We start from the raw sequence: 25,247 nt of genomic DNA, 5'->3' as shown, positions 1-25,247 counted from the left end.
GGGTCCCCTGCTGGAGCTGCTGCCCCCGCGACCCGATACCGGATAAGCGGTCGAAGATGGATGGATGGATGGATTATGAGTTATTCGAATAAGAGGTAAGACGTGTACAGTACCTGTTTCTGGTCAGGGTTGAGAGTCATGGTTGGGGGTTCCAGCAGATATGTGGTGGCTTGGCTATCATGCTGGAAACTGAACTGGACCTCAGCCTCCAGTTCAGAATTGTTATGAATCACTAGTCTCTCCATGTTCTCCGGGTACCTATTTTCCTTGTATCTACACAAACACAGAAACACATGCGAATGAGGGCTGGGAAATATATTCATACTATATCAAAGATATCTACTAGATATTGTCTTAGATTTCTGACATCCTAATAATGTAACATGGCATAAGTGTTGTCTTTTTTTCTGGATTTAAAGGCTGCATTACCGTAAAGCGATGTCAATTTCTAAACTTACCAGACTGTTTTTGCATTTATATTATTTCCCTTTACCCACTTAGTCATTATAACAACATTATTGGTAAATATTTATCTAAAATCTCATTGTGTAAATATTTTGTGAAAGCACCGATTGTCAACTCTTACAATATCGTCAAAATATCAACATTGAGGTATTTGGTCAAGAATATTGTGATATTAGATTCTCTATATGACCCAGCCCTTATGTGAATCTGTAAATATTAAATTAAACTAAACCATTGACAGCAATCCCTCTGCCTCTCACCTGTCTCTGCTCTTGCCACAGAGTAATGGTCCAAACTCAAAGTACCCAGGTTTGATCGTGTAAACCTTATGGAGCCCTTCTTCCATTCGTGGTACCTTCTTACTGAGGGCAAAAAGAGTCCTGGGGAAAGCATATATGGTAACTTCAGATCCACTGAAAATCACATTTAGTCATCCATACTTACAATAAAAAATGATATCAATGTTTTTAAATGTATTTAAATGTATATATATTTTATAAATATAAATTTTTCTATTTCTTAAAGGCAAAAAAAGAGGACGAGATAGTAGAGGGAGGTAAATGGAAGGCAGCATTATTAAGAACTGGCGTGGTCTATGTGAAAATGAGATGGGGCTGTTTGGTAGGGCGGCATGGCCCTACCAAACAGCCCCATCTAATTTTTTCTCACCAATTCCAGTGAGAATGAACTCACTTCAACACATTTCAGGAAGTACGCAGCCGTTGTCGCCAGTAACATTCTGAAGAAGGCTAAACGATGAAATGCATTGAAGTGATGTTTTTTATACTATTCTTGTTAGAATGAGGCGAATGTAAAGGCATTTTACCAGTGCCTTGGATTTTTGTCTTAATGCTCATTTAATTATTGGGTACTGTCCAAGACAGTAGAAGGCTGAGACACATTGATGTATTGACCATTTCCTTTTAATTATGTAAACCCTGAACTCAGAGTGACTCATGCATGCCACTGGATATGTACTATATAAAGTTCAAAGCATCTCTGTTATCTGTACTATTCAGACTTCAGAGACATTGTGTCTCTTAGATATGATGAAACGCTTGACCCTAAAGCTGGATAAATAACTCTCACAGCTATCCTCACTCATTTGAGTAAAAGACACTTACATAAAGACGAGTGTTGCCTAAAGTCTTCTATTCCTTATGTTGTTATTTGGGATTATCCCTCTTTTCCTCTGCCTTCCCTTTTCTTTACCATTTACATAACCGCATTATTAAACAATGCTGACTGACATGTAGTCCTTGCAGATGGAGGGATATGTGCAAATTCCTCTGCAGAAGAGCTGATAGTGTCTCTGGGTCCCCAGTATCTCAAAATTGAAGGTCTGTTCAAACTTCCCTGGGGAGGCTGAGTAGAACCAAATCTTCAGAATCACCTCACCATTGGCTGGTACAATCCATCGAAATGTTGTCAGGCTACACACACACACACACACACACACATTTAATAAAAAGAACCAAAAAACACAATGTGTCCTTATAGTGTGTCTGTGCGTGTGTTGTTCCTTGCCTCTGGTTGCGTTTCAGCTCTGAGTTTCCTTGATGTTGGTCTGGTTCAGGGTGGCCAGATGTGGAGGAGATATGTAGAGGAGGGGAGGAAGGCCGGTCAGAAACCTTTGTTTTTGTCTTGTCTGAAGTTTGCCTCTTGCTTCTCTGACTCTCTCTGCCCTTTTTCTCCTTGTCCTTTGTTGCTGCACTCTCCCTAATGTTCTCCTTGGCGTGGCTTTTGGAAAGTGTTGCTGCCGCCTCATCCTGTAGTGTGCACACAAACGCCGCTCTGAATCTTTAATATGACATCTTGTACATATATTTGTATATATTTTGATTTATTGATTGTTGTAATTTGGCATCATAAACATGTGTGACCATGACAGAGATGAGGGCTAGCTTGTATTTCATAGCAGGGGAATTCTTAGCACTAATTATTTTTCAAATTAAGTTCATATTTCCTATATATAAAAAAAGTGTGGCTTTTTAAACAAGATTAAAAAAGATAGTGTAGTTGGTGTGTGCAGGACAAAAAAGGGAATGTTCAAAGGTGAAGTGCGAACAGCTTATTGGTCGGGAGAAGTACTTTAATAGGGCAAATAAGGCATGTTTACGTTAACGTTTTGGGCACACATTTGGCCATCTTCAGGTGTATCTGATTGCAGTGACCCATGACCCTTATCTGTTTTCATCACAGCACATGATCAGATGTGAAAAATAAACATACATTGAAATATTATTCAAACATAGATGTAATACTATTTAGATTGGGCAATTAAGATGACAAAATAATGGTCTTGTTGTTTAACTTTAAAATCGTGTGCCTTATTTGCACTACTTAAGAATTATTTCAGAGCAATAAGCTGTTGTTCGGACTTCTTTGCACATTCTTAGACAAGTTCGCCACTTCCAAGTTGGTCATTTTGCACTTGAGGGTGTTTTAGTTTGGATGTTTTAGTGTATATTATTGTGGTGGGAAATTACCATTACCTTTGCAACTGATGCTTGCACATCTTTCTTTTTCGCACCCTTTTCACACAGCAAAGAGGGGACCAGGAAGGTGAAACAGTTACAGGGGAGTTGACTGTTAGATTGCTCCCTGTTTTTGGGAAAAGGAACCATAGAGAAGCTGGTGGGAGGAGGAATGGGTGGGCCGCTGGGTCCCAACCCCAAATCTTCCAACACCTAACAAGACCAAAGGAAGCAAGAAATCAAATTATTCAATGGTGATTAACTATGATAAAACAAGGCTACATTTTGGGAAGACATAGACGGTAAACAGAAAAATCCACCAAACCTCGACCAGTGAAGGCAGGGTGCTTCCTTTGAGCAGCTCTGTGGCACTCAGATAGTCTTTCCCTGTTACATTCAGCACAATGTGAGGGATGAAGTCTTGTGGATTGTTCAGTGGAGACACTTTGCCTCCACCCTTGTCTAATTCATCTGGTGCTGCAATATGGCTGGGCATGGGAGACAGGTTCTTGCTGATGGTTTTCTTGGTCTTCCTGCCAACGGGGGACTGTGCAGACGGGGTAATTAGATTTTAAGTTGTTGTGTTCCAAATGTAATACTGAGGCATTCTTTGTCTATGTTGGTCTTTAATGCAAGTATAATGAGGGCAGTTTAATACTAAAGGTTTTCAAATTTCTTCTTTCTGAGTACAATTAGCAAGTATGGTGTAAGATGATAATGATTTTAGGAAAGGTATACCTTTTACCCATTTAAACTTCACTCTGGGTATACAAACATGCAACAATAGCACTAAAATAGCTTAGTGTGACATTTTCTCTCAAAAATTTGTGTCTTCTGGTTTCCTTGTGTAATAACCTCATCCCTGTAATGCAGAATCAAGTTTTAGACACAGTGCTCTACAGTGCGACAGTTTTACTTGCATTTGCAACTAATAATAGATGTTTGTGAACAGTAGAATGTATTTAGGAGATGTGGTTGCCAGTAGCTTTTATGAACTTCTGTTTTTACTAGAGCACATACAGCGTGTCAGATGAAGTGCTGTCCTTGGCATTGCGCAACGCTCAGAATTGCTGCCGAGCACTGCGTTTGAAGCTCATATTATATCGTAGCAACTGCTACTGTATATTCAGTTTACTAATCAGTAAAAAATGTAATTTAAAATAGAAAACATTTCACTTCAACGCGTGTGAGATACCTTATCCAAGTCACTCTATTAGCTGACTGGAATGAATTCTCCAAAGGTCTGTCTGGATATAGTGGGAAATTTGTTGTACAATGACAATAAAGTAACTTTGAACCATGTACAGTTAAAATTTATATTATAAATTTGATTCCAGACATTATTTATAATAATTATAATTTAATTAATAACGTATTACATACTTACATACATACAGTCTATACATATTAAATAAATACAGTTTGAAGTAGAAATAATCAAAAACCTAGATTAGGCTACTTGTTCTATTCAAATAAATGAAATCCCTTTGATTGTAAATGTTCCTTGTATTCCTTTTCTGACAGAAAAACACATTTTCTGATACGTTTTCACTGCGCCCCTAAAATGTTTTATGCCCTCCAAAATTGTTCTAATTAGGAGCACACTCCTCAGGAAAAAACATTAGATCTACCATGTCCAATGCGTTTCCTATCTACTATGAGACTTAAGGAGGCCAAATCGCACTATTTTCCACATCCAGGCGGCCTAAATGACCTGCACCTCTGCAAAGCTCCCTAAACTGCTACATGCATCAGTTTAGCGTTATCTATTGGCTGAGTGAGCTGCCTTTGCAAAGTACAGTACATTACACTTTAATCCTCTGTCACCCAGTTCTGTTAAATAAATACTTTTATTATAATTTTTTGAAATTGGTTATTTTGTTGACGGGCCTTTCCTAATAGTGAGGATAAGCAAGAACCTAACAGTTACACGGAGCAAGCTCACGCTGTAAGAGCTGAAAAATAAATAAAAAGATTTCTGCAGGAACGTGTATGTATATAGTAATTTCTTTTAGATTTTTAAAATTGGCACTGAAAATTTCATATACTTCATTGTTGAGAAACCGGTACCGAGGTCACAGAATTGGCATCAGCATTGAATGTTTTTCAAAATTGAACAATACCCAGACCTCTTTTCCATGTTGGTTATTAAGTATTTTTATCCCTAGTAATACTTTTTCCCATTGTGTATATTCATGTATTTTCCCCTTAAAAACACAATACCACATGTGAAGTCATATGACTCCGCCCCGTCCTGTATGCAGCAGGGAAGCAACAAAGAGATCTCAAACCCAACTGAGCAACAGGAGAAGCAGCTTTTACAAAAGAAAGAAACGCAGTGTCGCTTGCGCTGTCTCTAGGGACAAAGATTTCTCTATAAAAAATTTTTTTTAAAAAAAACCTCCCCCACAACATCGCTGTAATGTAAACGGTAAGTATAGAGAGAAAACACAACTGAAAATCAGCAGACCACACCTTCTCTGTTGTGGCATCCTCTGGCCCGGCTGGGGCTTCTTCAGTGGGAAGCGGAACAAGCAACAAGCCCTGGTCTCTGTCCCAGTTTTGCAGGATGTGCTCCACCTGGTCCTGGCTCTGCTCATACACAGTGAACTGAGACTGCAGCTCATCCTCAAGGGACTGCATATGGTGGATAGGAGAAACAGCAAGGGTATTACACATAGGCCATCAGCATTTAAAAGTTATCTATTGCATATTTTGCGTGGCAGATGATCATTGTTGGTGTAGCCCGGAATTGCCTGACTAATTTGCATATGCTGAAAAATGAAACATTAGCTCGCAGATTAGTTTGGTTTCTAGGCTAGGTCACCTCAGTAGTGACTGCCTTGCCTTGCCTTGCCTTGACTTTGTCACTCTTTTACACAGGATAAGAGTGCCATTGCATGTTAAACTAAATATTTTCTATAACTAAAGACAGCTCTTACACACTTTGAAAATGGAATGTGTACCGTTATTATTATACATCCATGTATGAAATGGATGAAATTTCCTGGATTTTTTTGGAAAGTGTAGTGAACTCCGTGTGGATGGAGTGAAATATATATTTTCCACAGCTTATATTTTGACCCATAAAAAATTAGTTTTGTAGTCTCGCTCTGCAAGACCTTCCTCCACAACGTTCAGCTGCGTAGGAGGGTCTGGCTCCTCCACAAAGCATTCTGGGAGCCTGGGTGCCGCTGAAAAATAGCCATGGGAAGGAACTTGTTTTGATGGAACGTTTACATTCCAAACAAGTTTTAGCTGTTAAACATTAAAAATTTCCATTTCCAGGATATCTGCCTGACATGTCAAAATCCCTTTGCTTTGGGAAACAACAACAAACTTAGAGGCAATAAGTAAAAATGGAAAATTTGGATCATGCAATTAAGGCAGACCTTCTTGGTTCTTTTCGGGGAATAATTATAAAGATTTATGTATTATAGGGGGGAGACAACAGGCAGCAAATAGGCGTGGGTCAGATTTGAACCTGGGGAGCTGCCATGAAATCAGCCTACATGTGGGTGCACACTCTACCGGGTGAGCTAGAGTCTAAACCTTGCGTTTACATTTTATGTGGCGTTTTCTTCTGAGGGGTGCAAAAGTGTTCCACCAAAACACGTTTCTGACACTATATTGCAGAGCCACTGTTGCTGCGTCCGGAGCTTAGCGAGACAAATGTGATTCGTTTAAACATATGTAAACAATCCAGACCAGTTTTTTCTCTTATCCCAAAATGTATGTGTGGAGAAGCCAAACTGACCTCCACGGTGCTGTCCAGTAGGGTCTGGCTAGTCCACTCAACATTCCTGGATGGGAGAAAACGGCTCTGGTTTATTGGCATTTCTTTCAACCAATTACAACCGTCAACAGTGCCTCTGCAAAATAGCTTCAGAAAGGAACTTGTTTTGGTGGAAGGTGTGTACATAGGGAGGCGAGCTCTGGGATTAAAATGGCTGTCAAGTGTGTGATAAGAATTTCACGCAAAAAAAAAGACAAATATAATTTGATTGTCATTTGTAGCTCGGAGGAGGTTTGCCAAATCGACCAGAGTTTAGAATGCCAACACAAAGAAAGTGAAGGGTGAGGGTCACCTGACGGAAATCCCAGCGGAACCAGGACTATCCCATTAATACAGACTAGTGGGAACAACATAATTAGCCTAGTCTCTTTTTGTTATGTCAGTGCATCTAGTGGTAGTTTTGAAATAATTCACAGGAGATTCATAAAGTGCTACACAACTCATTACTCCCCCAAACTTCCAGTTGTGCTGCTCAGTAGATCATACTCTACCGAGCACTATAATAACAGGTACCTGGTAATTAAACACACTTACAGTATCTTACTTACAGGGATCCATTCTTGGCCCTATTTTGTTTTCTTTAATATGCGGCCTTTACGGGCGATTATAGGGAAGCACATCCTGTCATTTCATTGCTACGCAGATGATTTGCAAATCTATTTGCCTATAAAAGCAAATGACAGTGTTGCACTAAACTCCCTGCTAAGCTGTATTGCTGATATTAAGTTGTGAATTTTAATTTGAATGATGTTTTTCAGTACTCCAGGCATGCAGAATGGTCCAGCTGTGAGTTTTGGACCTCTGGCATCTTGCACGAGATCTGTTGTCAAAAACTTGGGGGGTACTTTTGACTGCAGCATGAAATTTGATAAGCAGATCAGTAACGTTGTTAAAATGAGCTTTTTCCAGCTTCGCCTGCTGGCTAAAGTTAAGCCCTTTCTGGACAGGCACGACCTAGAAAAGGCTATTCATACTTTTATCAGTTCAAGGTTGGACTGATGTAATGCCCTCTATGTTGGTCTGACTCAGGCCTCCATCTCACGTCTTCAACTTGTTCAAAATGCTGCTGCCCGCTTTTTAACAAATACACCTAGATGTGCACACATCACTCCCAGTCTCTACACCCTGCATTGGCTCCCGGTACATTTTAGAATAGATTTTAAGATTTTATTGTTTGTTTTTTAAGCTTTAAATGGTCTTGCCCCAGAGTATTTGTCGGAAATTTTAACTGTGCGGGAACACAACCGGTCCTTGCGGTCTTCAAATCAGTTGGTTTTAGAAGTCCCAAGGTCCAAGTATAAACGGTGGGGTGATCAGGCTTTTGCAGTTGCTGCCCCAAGACTCTGGAACAAGTTACCCCCTGATATACGTACTGTTACAGATGTCGCTCTTTTCTGGGTCCAAACTCAAAACATATCTGTTCAGTCTTGCTTTTAATACGTAGCAGTGGTGTGACAATTTCTTTTCTTTTCTTTTCTTTCTTTGTAACTTTTCCTGATTTTCCTATTTTCTATGTTTACTCTTTCTATTGTATGTTGTGATTTTACTCATTTTATTAAGCCGTTTGGAAACCTGCTGGTGGATGTAAAGTGCTATATAAATCAATTTTGATTGATTGATATTATCTTTAAGGTCCACCTATATGTGTGATATTTCTCAGTACGGCATACCCCACAATATTAAACAAGGAACTAGTTAGTTAAAAAATACCTACAATCTAAATGATTCCCTTATTACCTCATTGTTACATTGTAATTCCCTAATTTCTTCTTTTGTACCTAAATGTACATATGATACTGGTGCACAATTTAACTGTAAATTGGGAAACATTACACTGTGCGTTGCAGAAAATAATCTAAAGAGTTACCATAATATTTTATAATAATGTGATACAGTCAACTTGTAGTGTTGGTTTGAATTTGTCATTGCCTTTGCTTAGCAGTAAACCTACCTTTTCTTTCTCCAGATCGTCCGTGGATTGAGGAGACTCTGCATGTGTTGCATTGGTTTCTTCTGTCTGTGAATTTTCTGCCTCTTTGATATAAGGCACTGTTGTAGCAAAGAGGACCATATGTCAGCAACTAAACCAATGGCATTACAGTTTATATGCTATTATTCACTGCATATCATTAAAAAATAATTTGTGTAAAAGTGTCCAGCCTGCATTGCAGTCTCATGCACCTTTATTTAAAAGATTCTGCTCTTTTGCATTCACTGGAGTCTTTTTAGAGTTGTTAGATGAAGAAATCTTCCGCCCATTCAATGGCTCTGTTGACTGGAGAAGAAAGGAAACAAATTACTTTATGATCACCGATGGGGAGACTAAATAAGTGTGCTAATGGGAGCTTGCATGCATTTTGGTACACATTTGATTTTGTTCATAGAGGAGTGTGTTTATGGAATACCTGCTTTCCCACCAGCAAGGTCTTCTTCTTTGACATGTCTTTAGTATCCTTCTTTCCTTCTTCTCTTAACCTTTTCATCTCCTCCTCCTGCTTCTTTTCTTTTTGCTCTTTTGATTTACGCTCAAGATACCTTACAAAAACAGGCGCACATACAGACACACGTTATTTTTTTTAAACTTATTGTTAAAAATATTCCCACTATCTGGTAGCCTGGAAATCCAGACCCAAATCTGAAAGATAAGGGGCTGGCATTGAGTAATGAAAATGGCCGAACCCAAGGGGTGGCACCAAGCATACATTTGAAAATGTTACTGCACGCGTCTGGATAACCCTATAACCAATCACAACAACACACAAGGTCACGTATCCAGAGCCCTGTACGCTTAGCTACCAGCGGAGCTAACTGGAAGATTAAATTGTCGTTATCTGTTTAGCTCGCCTCTGGCCCGCCTACATCAGATACACAGATGTGATTGTTGCAGCTTGGCTATAAGGGTATAGTTAATGAGGAACATTACTCAATGCCAGAGTAACTCGCTGAGCAAATTCAAATTGTGCTCTCACAAGAACTCTGGTATTCCAGGGTAACTATCTTGTGGAAGCTTATTGTTAGGGCCTGAACAGTTCAATTATAATTTGTGAAAAAAATTCCAAAACGCTCCAGACTCCAGACAGGACTTCAAATAAGGGATGTACACAAAATCTAAGACTGGAGGGTTAAATGACAATTTGATCCAGATATGTAGACATTCAGTCCAATCTGATATTCATTCTATCATGTCCTTACATATAGATTCATATATAGATTATGCCTCCATAACAATTCAGCTGTCTCTTTGCTTGAATTTGAAAGAGGGTCTTGTGCAAGAACTACACATATTAACAGTGGACAGTTGTGAAAAAGAGATTTTTTTTTTTGAATTTTATGTTAGGCACAAACGAATTGCACAGTTGGTAACAGCCATGCATAGATAGAAACACTTTTTTGACCTTGACTGAAATTAATTAAAATAACATGAACAGGTGACATTCATCAAGCTAAAACAAGTTTGTCCAGTTAAGAGAGTGAGGTGAATCCGTCTTGGAACACTCATACTGGCAATCCTTTAGAAAACAGTAACAGAGTATTAGCTTAAGAATACTAAAAGTTATTCTCGCATGAGGTCCAAAGTGTCCGGCCATCTTCCAGTCAGTACCTGAGTTTCTGCTCCCTGCGCTTCTCTCTGTCTCTATGGACTATATGCTCTATCGCCTCCTCCGGGAGAGCGTCATACTCATCATCATCCAGCTCCTGGAGCCACTGCTCCTCTCTGTCAACTCTCTCTTTCTGCAGAGCCTCTGAAGGACACACATAGACAGTTTTCACATACTGTACAATGCCATAAACCTTGCTGAATAGAAATAATTACACAATTAATTTGATGAGTTGTGTCATAAGAATGTCTGTATGTGTGTGTTTACCCTCAGTTTCTCTCTGTGTTCTCTCCCGTTCCTTCAGGGCAGCATAGGAGTCAGACAAGTTGACTACATAGATGTGTTTGCGGTTATTAAGGGCCTTGAGAACAACTTGCAGTGTGCTGGCTTCTGACTTAGTGTACACAGACTCCAAGCCATCAATCACTATGCCACGATGACAATCGCCACGCTGTTAGCACAACGGCAGTTACAACAGCAATGACAATGATGAGACAAAGAGAACAAACGTGAGAAGACACAAAAGTTAACTCTAAGAAACTCTGCCTCTTTTAAGTATTCAAACCATTATTAAACATAATACATAGTTGATATTTACCAGTTTATAAGTAATAATAGCAGGGAGCCAGGGATCAGAATCATCTAACAGCCAAATGCTCGTAAAATATGCAAGTGGCTGGTAGATTTGCTTCGCTCACCAGCCAAAAAAACAATAGTAATGTATTGAGTGGCTCGTAAAATTTGACCATTCACTAGATATTTGGCTGGTATACAAAAAGCTATTTTTTCACCCTGCTGGCATGTACAGGTACAGGCCAAAAGTTTGGATCCACCTAAACATTCAATGTTATTTCTTTTTCATGACTATTTACATTGTAGATTATCACTGAAGACATCAAAACTATGAATGAACACATATGGAATTATGTACTTAACAAAAAAGTGTGAAACAACTGAAAACATGTCTTATATTCTAGTTTCTTCAAAGTAGCTTTGCACACTCTTGGCATTCTCTTGATGAGCTTCAAGAGGTAGACACCTGAAATGGTTTCCCAACAGTCTTGAAGGAGTTCCCAGAATGCTCAGCACTTGTTGGCCCTTTTGCCTTCAGTCTGCGGTCCAGTTCTCCCCCAACCATCTCGATTGGATTCAGGTCCGTTGACTGTGGAGGCGCAGCACTCCATCACTCTCCTCCTTGATCAATTAGCCCTTACACAGCCTGGAGGTGTGTTTGGGGTCATTTTCCTGTTGAAAAATAAATGATGGTCCAACTAAACCCAAACTGGATGGGATGGCATGCAGCTGCAGGATGCTGTGGTAGCCCATGCTGGTTCAGTATGCCTTCAATTTTGAATCAATCCCCAACATTGTCACCAGCAAAGCACCCCCACACCATCACACCTCCTCCTCTATGCTTCACGGTGGGAACCAGGCATGTTGAATCCATCCGGTCACCTTTTCCCCGCCGTGCAAAGACATGGCGGTTGGAACCCAAGATCTCAAACTTGGACTCATCCGACCAAAGCACAGATTTCCACTGGTCTAATGTCCACTCCTTGTGTTTCTTGGCAAAAACAAATCTCTTCTGCTTGTTGCCTTTCCTTAGCACTGGTTTCCTAGCTGCTATTTGACCATGAAGGCCTGATTTGCGCAGTCTCCTCTTAACAGTTGTTCTAGAGATGATTCTTCTGCTCCGAGCTGCTGTTAACTTGCAATTTCTGAGGCTGGTGACTCAGATGAACTCAGCAGCAGTGGTGACTCTTGGTCTTCCTTTCCCGGGGCGGTCCTCATGTGAGCCAGTTTCATTGTAGCGCTTGATGGTTTTTGCGACTGCACTTGGGGACAAATTCATACTTTTTTCGGAGTGACTGACCGTCATTTCTTAAAATAATGGTGGGCAATCGTTTCTCATTACTTAGCTGATTGGTTCTTGCCATAATATGAATTCTAACAGTTGTCCAATAGGGCCGTCGGCTGTGTATCTACCTGACTTCTGCACAACACAACTGATGGTCCCAACCCAATTAAAGAAATTCCACTAACTAACCCTGACAAGGCACACCTGTGACATAAAAACCATTTCAGGTGACTACCTTATGAAGCTCATTGAGAGAACAACAAGGGTTTGCAGCGCTATCAAAAAAAGCAAAGGGTGGCTACTTTGAAGAAACTAGAATATAAGAATATAAGTTTTTAGTTATTTCACACTTTTTGTTAAGTACATAATTGCATATGTGTCCATTCATAGTTTTGATGCCTTCAGTGATAATCTACAACGTAAATAGTCGTGAAAATAAAGAAAACGCATTGAATGAGAAGGTGGTTCCAAACGTTCGGCCTGTACTGTATGCATGTAGCATTTTAATCTAGTTGTCTTACACTAGGTCTTTTCTGCACTATATGTAAGCTCCTGTGACATTGTGGCCTAGCAGGTAACCGTTTATTTTGAAACCATGTAATAAACACAATATACTACAACAATGAACTGCATAAATATAGGAAAAACAGTGTGTTAACTTACCAGAAATCTTTCTGCCAGGATATCAACCAGTAGCTGTTCAGGCAAGAGATTGCTGAGTGTGTTCACACCACCTCCCTGAAGGATTTAGTTTATCATATTCAATTATTACATGGTATTTACAATTTTAGATAATCATATGAGAGAGATAAGAGATCTATTTAACAGATATTGTGCTTGCAAAGATAAAGATGTATCCAGTAGGTCCATACTCTAATTATTATTTTATAATTATTAAAAAATAATTATATTTTCCAATTCCCCAACCTGGACTAAAATGATAAACCATTCCAACACAACATTAAAATTCACCGGATCGCCAGAGGATTTGAGGAAACGTACCAGTCAAAAAGAAAAGGGTGTGTTTTCAGTCACCTCAGTAGCCTTGGAGTCATTTCTACTGCCGCTGTCCTCACTGGGTTTGGCAAGAACTTCCACAGTATCATGTGAAGCTCGAGCTGAATGTGCAGCTGGATCGGAGGCTTCAAGATGTGTTGCAGGTCCTGGTTCTGTGATCTGAGCTGATATCAGATATATTTTAATTTGTACCTTCATTTCTCATCCAAACTAAACATTACACTGTTCTTCAGTAGTGTCCATCTGACTATATAAGATAAGACGCCTCAATACAAGCACAAGGCTGGTTAGTACAATCACTTTTACTGTGAAGTGCTTGTCAACCGGCACATTGACAGTATGGAAAAGCATTACTTGTCCGTCCATCACAAGCCATTTCTCCACCTTCCAGGCTACTGCAACTGTTCAAACAGATACACAAAACTGGAGAAAAAAAATGATTCTTACCAGCCTCCTCAGCAGCAACAGCCGCAGAAGCAGCAGCACCAGCAGAGGCAACAGCAGCAGCACAGTCACAGAGTTGTCTTGCAGTCATGCTAACAGGTGAAGTGCCATTTATCAGCACCTCTGTAACCTCAGCATTAACACTCAGGTATGTCACTCCGTAGTGATGTGCCAGAGCAGCCACTGTGCTGCTCCTATCTAAAGTGGCAGAACAGGACACACACACACAAATAGGTAACTGAGTATATCCTGAATATCCACTGTATCCAAGTATGGTGTAGTTATTTATTATTTATAATACTCTTAGTCTTTAAATATATTTTACAATTTTTTAATCCATATTATTTTGGGGCATTTTTAAAAGCGCTAGAGACATTGTAAGGACTGATTCATGGCCTTGATACACGGGGTGCACGCTCAGCCAGGTGCGCTTACCAGGTGCTCCAGTGTTCAAATAAGTGATTGAAATATGAAGATTCTGCAAATGTACTGAACTTAACTAAATTAATTACTTGCTTCACCTATCAGTGGGGCTCCATATACAATAATAGCAATGCCTCTGCGGTTGCGTGCTGCCAGGCCCTCAGGTGATAGATCAACACACATGTGGCGGGCAATTGCTCTGGAGACGGGGGTCATCTCTAGCTGCCCCAGTGTCCCACTGCTTCCCTCATTGGTCATCTCCAAAAGAACTAAAAGCACAAGCATTATTACCTTAACACAACATACATGCATAAAATGACACAAAAATTACACACTTATCTAATGTCAGGCTACATTCAACTTCTACTTTTAAAATGGTTGCACTCACGCAATTCAACTGGTTTCACAACTTCAGTTTGTATTTCTTCGAATTTGCTATCTGGTATGTGCCCATTGCTTTCTCGTGACTTCTTTTCTTCCTCTTGAGTGCCACCCATCTCTTCTTCTTCATCCAAGGCTTCCTTCTGCTCTGCTACACACAGGTACAGAAGATTCAGTTAAAACAGGTATGCACACAGAATGCAGACATGTACCTGTAGGTACAGTGTACGATTGCAGAGCATGATGGACATGTGTGCCTGAAGCTACCATCATCTTTCAGTTGGGAGCAGTACTCCTTGTAGTAGTCGAGCAGTTCGGCAGGAAGACTTTCTCCAGGGGCTCTGGGAGGCAACAGTAAAATGTTGTTCTCATCATAACCCTGCATCAGACGCAGCATCTAGTACATGGGATGAAGTAAAGAGGAAGAGGGGGGATAAAGAAAAGAGGGGTGATGAAGAAGGAAAGCAGAATAGGAAAAGACACAAAAAAGATGAGACAGAAGTAACTCAAATATTGTGTGGGGCCAAGTGAGGAGATAAGAAATAAGGGGTAATCATTCAACATCATAAAAAAATTGCTTCTACTATCAACACTAAAACAGAGGAAATAATCTTTGCCCTTTTTGGGGAATGTCAGGTGCTCCCAGTGACAATTCAAAACGCTCAAATTAAGTATCTTAATATAAATACCTGGGAGTCATGATAGATAATAATCTATCATTTATCTAATTCAGTGATTCAGAGTGTCTGCCTGGCTCAGCTGCCTGTCTGCTAAACCTAAAACTAAATGATGTAATCAACTCAAAGTTTGTTCTAAGATTATTGGTCAAATTGTTGCAGACTACTTTCAAACAACCCACAAGAATAGCATGCTCACACTTGCTAACAGCATTTTTTTTTACTTCTGCATGTTTTAAACTTTAAATACCAACTTTGGCCTTCTAACAGGCAATTTAAACACTACAGACTTAAGAACTCTTTTATCGGTCTATTCTGTTGCTAGACCGAAATCGTTGTGTTGACAATTAAGATCTTAACAGGAGGACATTCTGAAACATGTTTTGTTGTCATGGCTGCTGATGTGTTTTTATCTTTGTACTATATGTGTAATTGTCCAACTCTGTGTGTTATTTTCTTCTCTTTTTTTTAGCGCAGCTGTTCAGGAACGCAAATTAGATTTCAGTGTAAACTTAAAAATAAAGTTGTATATTATCTCCAAGAGGGAAAGGTTTGTTAAAAACATGTGTCTATTAGATAAGCTAAAATTAAACTTCCTGTTGTATATGGTTTATACATAAGAATCGGTAAAGACACGGGCCACACTTTTCAAACGTTTTTTTTTTTATTCTTTTGACGTTGCCCCCTTGGGGATGAACAGTTTCTATATGAATGTATGGTACAAGTAAATGGTAATGGTATATGCTCACAGAGTCATTAACTAACAACCTTGCATGCACCCCCAAATTCCAACTCTCTCTCTCATTCTTATCCCTTTGCAATCATACAGAAGAGAGCTACCTTTTCTTCCTCAAGATATTGTTGGTCAAATTCAAGGGAGTAGAACTCAATGGGGAAAGAGCAGGGGTTTTTGACGATGACCTCAGCTTCAACCTCAGTAGTGTCGGGTAGGCAAGGCCCCAGCTCCAGCACCGGAGGGCAGAACTGGAGTTGTGAATCCTCGCCCTGCCCCTGGGCGGTAATGAACACCTGCTCGGTGCTTTCAGCCACTCGCACCACTAGTTGTACATTGTAAGCATTCTGTAAAGACAAAGACAGTAGGTCACAACCCATGGAATACTATGATGCTCTGCTATGTATTCTGCCAATCTCTAAAATCAATTAACCTCCATACCCCCTCAGCAGGACTGAACCTTATCTGGACATTGACTCGTTCACCAGGGGACAGCATGCCAGAACTGGGAACCATCCTGAATACCACTGGAGGTGGGCGCTGCTTCTGCAAAACCTTTTAATGCCGGCAGAGAGCAAGAATGGAGGCAGGTGTCATCCTGAAGCACTTAGGTCTGTATTTGTCTCTTAAATAGTATCCTGATCACTTAGCTAACAAAGCCATGCCATGCAGAAGTAATTTTTGTTACCTGGACAGCAATTTATAGAATGAATTGGAAAATAAATTTCCATAAAATGACAATTGTACCTTTTTCAAAGGCTTTCCCTTCTCAGTTATGCTCCAGTGGCAGGGCACAGACTCATGATTAAATAGCTGTATTGTCTTGATCTGATGAGGAACAACAACAAAAACCTGAGCGCATTCTCGTGTTAGTTTTGCTACAACAGAATGAATTGACTGCAGTTAGTGTAATAAACAGCTTCATAAAATTAATCACAGTTTCAAGATTATGCTTTGACTTCTGGAAATATTAATAGACACAGGCAACTTTAACACACTTATGTTGTTTGAGCTTAGTAAGAGCAATTGTTTGAAATTATAAACTAAACCTGATCTGACAGCAAGATGGCAACACAGTGATGCAGCATACTGGTCACAGCTGTGTTAAGCTGTAAACAGCATTTGCCCTTCCTATTCTCTAACTTTTACACGCTGATAAAACAAAGTTAATCATATAAATGATCATACAACTTTCAACACAGCATTTTATTCCACCATCAACAGCTATCAACCTTTGCAGGGCCATACAACAGTATCTTTTTCATTTCAGCTTATCAAACTGTATTACCTGACACATGTTACACTGCACAGTGTCAAACAGCAGTTTATCCGTAGAAACAGTGATGGCCGGCACAGTTACAACCGCACACAGGCGCACCTGGACCATTGGGCCACCTGTGACCTGTAAAACCAAACACAATCCCTGTTACAGTGCTACTGATCAACTAGGGATCAGTAGCACACACCCAATTATGGCATTTAGACATTTTATCGTGAATCATAAATAATGACAATATTTGTCATATTGTGTATGCCCATGTGTACCTGTATTGGCATAACAACACTTATGTCCCCTGTCTTCAGGTTGGCTCCTTGGGGGTCAAATTTAACTGTGAAAGTATGTGTCTCGCCGCAGGGAAGGTTCTTCACTCTTTCAAATACTGCACTGAATCCTTTGAAATACACAAAATGGAGAACATTGAGAAGAAAAATAAAACAGAAAGAAAAGAAAACAACCCCATTGAAAACACAAGGATTATTATCAGAAGACAGGCAGAATATTACCCCATTAATGATGCAGCAAACCCTTTGAGACAATCAATTAACTGAATTTCAACCATTATCCATTTCCTTTTCCTCATTTCCCTTTAAAGGTGCTCTAAGTGATTGGGTGATTGGGTGATTGGGTGACGTTACTTCTTGTTCACGTTCAAAGTAATATGCCCCTCCCTCCTCCTCATTCCGTCCCCTAGCTCCTTTCTGTGCTTCCGCGCAGTAAGGTTTGCTGTAAGTGACAACAAATGATGTAGCCTAAAACACGTGGCAAGGCTTAGAACACTTTTTAATATAGGATATTATTCACTCATGTCACCTAAACCTAAACTGTAATAAATAGGTTGACATTTTGAGAAATACATTTGTTCGCTTTCTTGTAGAAAGTTAGAAGAGAAGATAAATACCACTGGCATATCTGTCTGCCCAATCTGAAGCTAGATCCAGGAGATGGCACACTTATACTGAGAAATCACATGGATATAAGATTCACGGATGAAGTACTAAGCTGGAGGATTTTAAGTAATGTATCGTACCTGTGCCAGCTAGAAGTTTGCCATTGGGACAGAAGGACACAGCCACTGACCCGGTATTTGTCACATTTACAGTGTGACTGAAGATTTTGCCTGGAATGACATAACCAAAATCCAAAACATAGTATGGGAGCAGGAACCTAGGGGAATGGAAAAAGGTAGGGGTGAAGACATAAATAAGACCATAACAAGCAACATCCCAGGCCCAAGTTTCTTTACTGAAGCAGGGCTTAGTAGTACTTTAGTGACATGATTTACATAATGTGTAATCCTTTTACAATACTATGTCATTAACTCGTAACTGACAAGCAGGCAACGGATTCCCAGTTCCCCTGTCCGGGATGCTTGGACACACTTTCCGTGCTCAGCTTCTGCAAACAGCTGGAGACTTGTACCGGTTACGCAGCTACAATGTTCGATGCATTGTAGTGGACAATAGACTGTAAAAATATTGGACGTAGCATCCGTGGAGTCGCCCATTGTTTTGAGAACTGCCGTTTTGATGCCTCGCAATGCATCAACTAGCAATTGAGACCATCAATACTAAACAATTAAACGCAGTAAATGAAGTCAACATCTTACTAGGTGTCCAAGGCCACAGAGAAGAGGTGGGTTTTAAGATGTGATTTAAAACAGACAAAGAAGAGGCATGTTTAACATGCAGAGGCAGATCATTCCACAATTTTGGAGCTGACACCCCAAAGGCATGGTCCCCTCTGAGCTTCCGCTTAGTTTAAGGCACACTCAGGAGCAGCTGATGATCTCACCTGAGAGAGCGTGTCGGTACATAAGGGCGTGTATGCACAGCAAGGTAGGGTGGGGCAAGACCATTCAAGGCTTTAAAAGCAAATAAAAGAATTTTAAAATGGATCCTAAATTGAAAAGGCAGCCAGTGGAGTAAGGCTAAATAGGCTAAGTAAGAAGGGTCACTTCTTTCTTCAACCAGTAAAGTTGCCCCCTACTGGAAATGAGATAGAATGCAGGTTTAACCCTCTGAGGATGCAAAGACCCACCGGCTCTTGCAAACAATGTTTGACAAAACTACTCAAAAAGCGATATTACAAAATTTATTTCAGACATTTAGTTACTACATATATAACATTAGACTTTGATAAACTCACTTCAAGCACTAATACAATTTGTACTACACACTATAGGTTAAGGTTTGCTTTCAAAAAAGATTTTCAGACTTTCAAAAATCCAACATCAACGTTTTAGCTTTAGCACCAAATTCTCTCTTTACACATTACTCTAGAAAAAATGTGGGCATCACAAAACGGAAAGCTGTGTTTGCTCTGAACATTTTGATATGAAACACATGGGGATCAATAATAAAGAGGTCAATTTAAGAAGATGTGAAATACCCTTAGACTTCAGAGGGTTAAGGCACTTCCGCACTGACTTTCCTTATTAGACCCGGAAGCTTCGTCCATTGTTTTTACAGACTACAGTATGTTGGGGACACATGCATTCTTATTTTTGAAATCATTGGCAGTCCATGAGACCGACAGAAGTCTGCAGCTGTCCGAGCCTGTCTTCAATGCATTCACTAGTGAGGTTGTCAGCTGTGTGTCTGTCTCGCATACTCCGTATAAGACGGCATGTCTGAGTGGCATGTGTCACGCAGCTCTCCACTGTAAGCACGGTCCAACAAAGAGCCACAAATTTGGCAAAAAAAAGCTTCAAACGCAACTTGCAAACGCAAAGTTTGTAAAAGAAAGTAGACTGTAGACTGTAGACTAGTTAAGAAAATAGACTGTATCGCCTATTTTTCTTTTACAGTGAAAAAAAATGTGTTTTATTACTTTTGTCAATTTTTAGTTTTAACTGTTTCCTGTAACTGATAGTATTAATTTAGATCGCAGTTATTTGCCTAGAATATCAACATGATTATTTTGTATTTCGTAGTTTGCAGCGTATATTTGGTGAAGTCAAACAAGGGATCACAATATGGTATGAGTGAAAACTGCCAATGCACACCATGACTTCCAACAATTTGCACAAATACCACAGAACAAAACCTACATAGCCAGATATCATTCATTACCCCAAACTTTTGAATTCCACAACACAGTTCTTGTTTCAGTCAAGTGAGTCCACCATCTGTTCAGCCAAAGAGAGTGTGTGTGTGTTGGTGTGTGTGTGTGTGTGTGTGTGTACATACTGGCTCAGTTTGTGCCACTTTCTGGAGGAACCTTGCAAGTCGCTGAGCTCCAGCAGGCTACTGGTCACAGCGAGAGCATTCTGTTTGACCAATGTTTTCTCAATCTCCATGTGAAGCAGCTCTTCATACTAGATCCAGCAGGGAAAAGAGAGAAAAGAAAAGGAGAGAAGGAGACAGAAGGAGGAGTATGTAAACACTCAGAAGTTACAAACAACATTGAAGAGCTACAGAAGCAAACAGCACAGTCTAAATGGTAAGAGCAATAATTCAAGGTTTCTCCAAATCTATTTTCACTAGTCAAGGCTTGTCTCGTCAAACATACAGCACAGAATGTCAGCTGGATGTTATTTAGTTTGGACTGGTAAAAATTATATTTTTGGATATCACTTGACATGATTCAAGGCTTATCATTGGATGCCGGTCTTGTAAAACACAGCCGGCTGGCTTTAAATCAGCTCATTATCATGAAATTTGTGGTGATTTTGAGATGTGCTGATTAAATTACCAATTTACATTTTTTATATTTTTTTATTTTCTTATCTGGATTATTAGTCTATTGAGGTGGATATAGATTGTAAAGCATTTTGAGGCAAAGTTGTGATTTTGGGCTAAATAAATAAAATTAATTTGACTTACTTGACAGAATATAATTATAAATATCCTGATGTTTTCTTAAAAAATAAACATGTCAAAAAACAATTGCAGACATCTGTATTATGTATAAAGAAGGCTATTTTAAGATAAAATGGCTGTGACTGATGAACTATAATCCTTTTATAAATCAGTTTGCCATGCTCTTCTACATGATAACAACAGATAGAAAGTCCCCAAGTTCATAGGCGTTTGTGAATAAAGTGGTAATGTTGACAATTTGTCAGTTTATGTCCAGGTATTGCAGTCCTTATCTCTTACTGTCCTTATCGACTTTGAAAATGTTTGCATTTTCATTTTAGTTAGGGGAAATGTCATGGATGTCGGGGAAACACCAAACCGCAGTAATACCAACACAGAGGGGATAAGAAGAAAATAGCAATTTCAATGGTTCTCTGGTTTACTACCCGGAAAATCAATACACAGATAAGAAGCAGGCTAAGCCCTGTAGAGAAGGCTGCTTACTAACAGCAGAGATTTAGCTCTGCCATACCCATATAGAAAAAACATGTAAACCATATACTTAAGTTGACCACAAAGGCACAGATCTTTTCTTAATACATGAAACATTAAACAAGATTCACTCTGTGGATTAGAACAAATTAAACAAATTGGTTTTGGTTATTCTTTGTGTACTCAAACAATGTATTGTACAGTTTTCACTACACTAAATACAGCATGCTTAGGACTGTAGTAACCTACTGTACATGACCTATTTTGGAAAATATTATGGATGAATAGTTTTTTTAACAGTAACATCAATGTTGTTTGTATTAGTCACTGACTGTGAGGGTGCAGTTGGCCTTGGTTGTTGCTCCTCCACCAGGGGTAATTCCATTTGTTAACTCCTCTCTGCCTCTATCCCTCTCCACAGCGCCTCTGGCCTGCTGCACCACATCACTGTAGCATTCCTCTGCTGCAAGGGAAAAGAGAGTCATACTTATGTCTCGATAAGTGATAGCATGGAGACATGTTAAGTAGGGAGACTTACAGAAGGATTTGGGCTCAATGCTTTTTAATACAAAAAGTATCAAAGAGCGAAACAGCCAAACAGGGATTACCTACTACTGTAGGGGCTAAGTAAAGTTCTAGAGGCCAAGCTCTTTTCTGTAACTATCTCTAAACTATATGTTTAAGTGCTTAACTACATGTTAAGAACTTTCTGTTTACTGAGTTTGACTAAGTTTCAAATTGACCGTTCCAGTGCACAGAGTGGCATCCAGTGGCATTACTGACACTGTTACTGCATTTGGGCAAATAGAATCAATATACAGTAGGAAATAGTTTGTAGTCTTTTTTCGATGATAAGCAAAGTGATAGATAAAAAAGGAAAAGGTAAAAATATGATAATCATACGCAGGTTTTGTGGCAAGTTCAAGCGTATCCTTGGGAACACTCCCTCGCCAGTCAGCAGGATGTCCTGCGGTGGCAGCAAAGCTACCTGCAGCTGAATCCGCTTCTCAAATACCTCGGGGCTGCCCGGAAGATAGCGTATACGCAGAAGTTGCTCTGCACCAGCATCAATGTGACCCTGACACACAAAAACAAGCACACACAAAAAAATGGTTTAAAAAAAAAAAACCTTATACATAATAAATGACCCTCACACAGCTAAAATAGTCCCGAGATGTACTTACCATGGTGGGGATGACTATGGGCTGGCCCGGTTTGATCTCCTGTCCATTCTCATTTTTCTCCTCATCTGCCTCCTCATCATCCTCTTCATCTACCCTTTGAGGGTGTGTGATGCTAAATTTGAAGCTCACCTTACCAGTGTTTGTCAGGGTCACAGCAGCTTCTGCTACATGATCAAACAGCTGATAGAAAAAGAGAGGTAACACTGCTTTTTACACTGTCACTTGCACTTACATTGAAAATAATGTTGTTGTTTTTTTAGCTTTATGGCAAACAGAAGGTTTTGGTAAAACCACTCCACCCAGTGTCTTTTAGCTGGACTGGCAGCTCTGTAAAGGTGATACACCCAAGCAAGCAAACCACTTTTCTAGAAAAGTATGCACAATGTTGGTCTCCGTTCCAACCTCAACTTCTGTGATACGAGCACAAGGGGGAGCTGTTTCAGGACCTTTTAACTAATATGGACAAATATAACTGACCACAAGAAACAACACAGGGAGTGAGACAGAAAGAGAGAGAAAGAGAGAGAGAGACACAGCAAGAGAAAAAATAGTGCTGAATAGACAGGAAGGTCAGAGAAATATTCTGCTGAATCCCTCATTTCAACTAAATCAAAAATCAATATGTCCTTGACTTGAATATCAATGATAACTGGTCCGGATGTCTTGCATACTTAAAGAGTTAGTGGAAGTGCAAAAGGCCAAACTGTGATGACACTATGCAGTGACATTCAAAGTTAACATGATTCCTCTCACCAGTCTCTTTACATTTGATGCCACTCTCAACAGCAGATATTATGTCTTTATGTAATGTGTATCCCAATGACATATGAACACTTATCTCACTATCTGTCTCTCGGATTTAGATGCTGTGATAATAAAAACAAAATGGCATGGGGAAGAGTAAAAAACTATCAGTAAGCAAAAGCAAATACTCCTGAAACAAACTACAGAAGTTCAGCAAACACATATTCATCCACAATCACAAACAAATCTGTTTCTGTCAGTGTCCTTTTGAAAATGGAAGAATGCATCACTACCCCATGTTTTGTTTAAAAAAATAAAAAAGATGACAAAGGAATAAACAAGAACAATAAAAGCAGGATAATAGGAAAACAAAAAGGCAAATGAACACAAGATAATATAGCTCAAGCTGTGGTAAACCCTCCCCCCTCAGCATACTCTAACGCCAGTCATGGCCTAATCCTAGCCTTAAAGATTTGCACACACTGAGCTGAAACATAACTATTTGATTGGTAGAGCTTGTTGGGATTAAGAACTAAGTAGATGAAGTCAGGGTAAAGGAGCCCTGCATACACACCTGCACACCAAAGTCAATATGGGTTGAGTCAAGGCTGTAGCTGGTTACCGAAGCTTCTCCTCTGAGTTTGATTTCATACATAGGCCCGTCCTCTACATGGCACTGTGCCACCGCCTCTCTGCTGACATTTTCGTGGCCATAGAAAGACAAAATGACCTGCTGTTGTTCCCCGGGTTGGAGATCGCCATATATTGGCAAGATATCAAAGACCTACAGACACAAAACAAGTCGAACTTACAAGATTCATTTCATTTTAATACAATTTCACAGAGTAGCTCTCAAAAATATTCACAAAAGTGGTCCATCAGATTGTAATTTTACTTTATGTCGCACCTGTAGGCAAACACTTAATATTATCATACCGAATGTTTAACACAAACATGACTACTATTACCAATGCGACAATGATGCGCAGTGAGATCAAGGCCGTACACGGGAGGGGTAGAGTTCGTACAGTAAGGCAAGGAGGGTCCAGTCTTTATGCTAAGTTAACTAACTATCTCCTGGATCGATATGACAGTGGTGTTCATTTTCTTATCTTACTCTTAGCAAGAAAGCAAATATATGTTCTAGTCTTTCAGAACATTTTTCATTTAGAGTTTGCACTAGCGGTGTGTACTATCAGAGTTTTTTCCAGTCGCTAACAAGCGTTTGTCGAACCAGTTGTCACATTTTCAAAACTCTAAACACAATTAGCACAGCATCGGTCTTTTGTGGCCATACCATTCACACATTTCAAGTCATTTTCACACAATATGCAATTAGTGAACACATTTCCACAATGCTTACATTTTCTTAACAGACAAGCTATACCTCCCAACAAAACTGTGGATTGTTTTTGTAGTATTTACAAATGTTAACACACACCATCCCACAACAGCAAAAACAATAATCCAACCCTTAGACACAGTATAAAAACCTCTGCTTCTGCAATGATATCAGTTAAAAAACAATGTATATCAGCTGATAATGAAAAAAAACAATTGAATAATTCACACACAGCTGATTTATGTTGGGTAAATTGGGCAAACCACAGCTGATTCCAGTCTGGCTTAGACTAAGTGGCAAGGGTTATTTTGTTCTATTACATTGACACTTATACATAAGGAGGACTTTGAGGAGTAATGTTTTTGGAAACAGAAACAGAAAAAGGCAAACACTGTAATGTCTGGACAAGGAAGAGTAAGAGCAAGCGGCCCAGGGAGAAGAGCAGGCCCAGGGAGAGGAGCAGTGAGAGGAGCAGGAGCAGTGAGAGGAGCAGTGAGAGGAGCAGGAGCAGTGAGAGGAGCAGGAGTAGTGAG

At 39.7% G+C, this 25,247-nt stretch overlaps 1 protein-coding gene across 1 annotated transcript in view; it reads right to left on the bottom strand.

Annotated features, from left to right (window-relative positions):
• hydin (HYDIN axonemal central pair apparatus protein) overlaps positions 1 to 25,247 on the bottom strand; it is a 103,075-nt gene that overhangs the window by 31,794 nt on the left and 46,034 nt on the right. The window contains exons 26-54 of the mRNA XM_034878117.1: positions 23,947 to 24,156; positions 22,629 to 22,808; positions 22,348 to 22,522; positions 21,777 to 21,907; positions 20,341 to 20,468; positions 18,180 to 18,316; positions 17,416 to 17,543; positions 17,159 to 17,272; positions 16,618 to 16,698; positions 16,312 to 16,425; positions 15,978 to 16,217; positions 14,728 to 14,857; positions 14,468 to 14,611; positions 14,178 to 14,348; positions 13,660 to 13,854; positions 13,231 to 13,376; positions 12,859 to 12,933; positions 10,605 to 10,788; positions 10,340 to 10,481; positions 9,144 to 9,273; positions 8,920 to 9,013; positions 8,690 to 8,787; positions 5,418 to 5,579; positions 3,268 to 3,489; positions 2,961 to 3,155; positions 1,993 to 2,234; positions 1,716 to 1,898; positions 726 to 845; positions 114 to 273 (exon numbers count right to left, since the gene is read on the bottom strand). Of these exons, the coding sequence (XP_034734008.1) occupies positions 114 to 273; positions 726 to 845; positions 1,716 to 1,898; positions 1,993 to 2,234; positions 2,961 to 3,155; positions 3,268 to 3,489; positions 5,418 to 5,579; positions 8,690 to 8,787; positions 8,920 to 9,013; positions 9,144 to 9,273; positions 10,340 to 10,481; positions 10,605 to 10,788; positions 12,859 to 12,933; positions 13,231 to 13,376; positions 13,660 to 13,854; positions 14,178 to 14,348; positions 14,468 to 14,611; positions 14,728 to 14,857; positions 15,978 to 16,217; positions 16,312 to 16,425; positions 16,618 to 16,698; positions 17,159 to 17,272; positions 17,416 to 17,543; positions 18,180 to 18,316; positions 20,341 to 20,468; positions 21,777 to 21,907; positions 22,348 to 22,522; positions 22,629 to 22,808; positions 23,947 to 24,156 (4,431 nt within the window). The remainder of the gene's footprint in view (positions 1 to 113; positions 274 to 725; positions 846 to 1,715; positions 1,899 to 1,992; positions 2,235 to 2,960; positions 3,156 to 3,267; positions 3,490 to 5,417; positions 5,580 to 8,689; positions 8,788 to 8,919; positions 9,014 to 9,143; positions 9,274 to 10,339; positions 10,482 to 10,604; positions 10,789 to 12,858; positions 12,934 to 13,230; positions 13,377 to 13,659; positions 13,855 to 14,177; positions 14,349 to 14,467; positions 14,612 to 14,727; positions 14,858 to 15,977; positions 16,218 to 16,311; positions 16,426 to 16,617; positions 16,699 to 17,158; positions 17,273 to 17,415; positions 17,544 to 18,179; positions 18,317 to 20,340; positions 20,469 to 21,776; positions 21,908 to 22,347; positions 22,523 to 22,628; positions 22,809 to 23,946; positions 24,157 to 25,247) is intronic.

Source organism: Etheostoma cragini, chromosome 8, assembly GCF_013103735.1.
Source record: "Etheostoma cragini isolate CJK2018 chromosome 8, CSU_Ecrag_1.0, whole genome shotgun sequence".
NCBI classification, from domain to species: domain Eukaryota; kingdom Metazoa; phylum Chordata; class Actinopteri; order Perciformes; family Percidae; genus Etheostoma; species Etheostoma cragini.
This window is presented reverse-complemented; position numbering and strand designations above follow the sequence as displayed.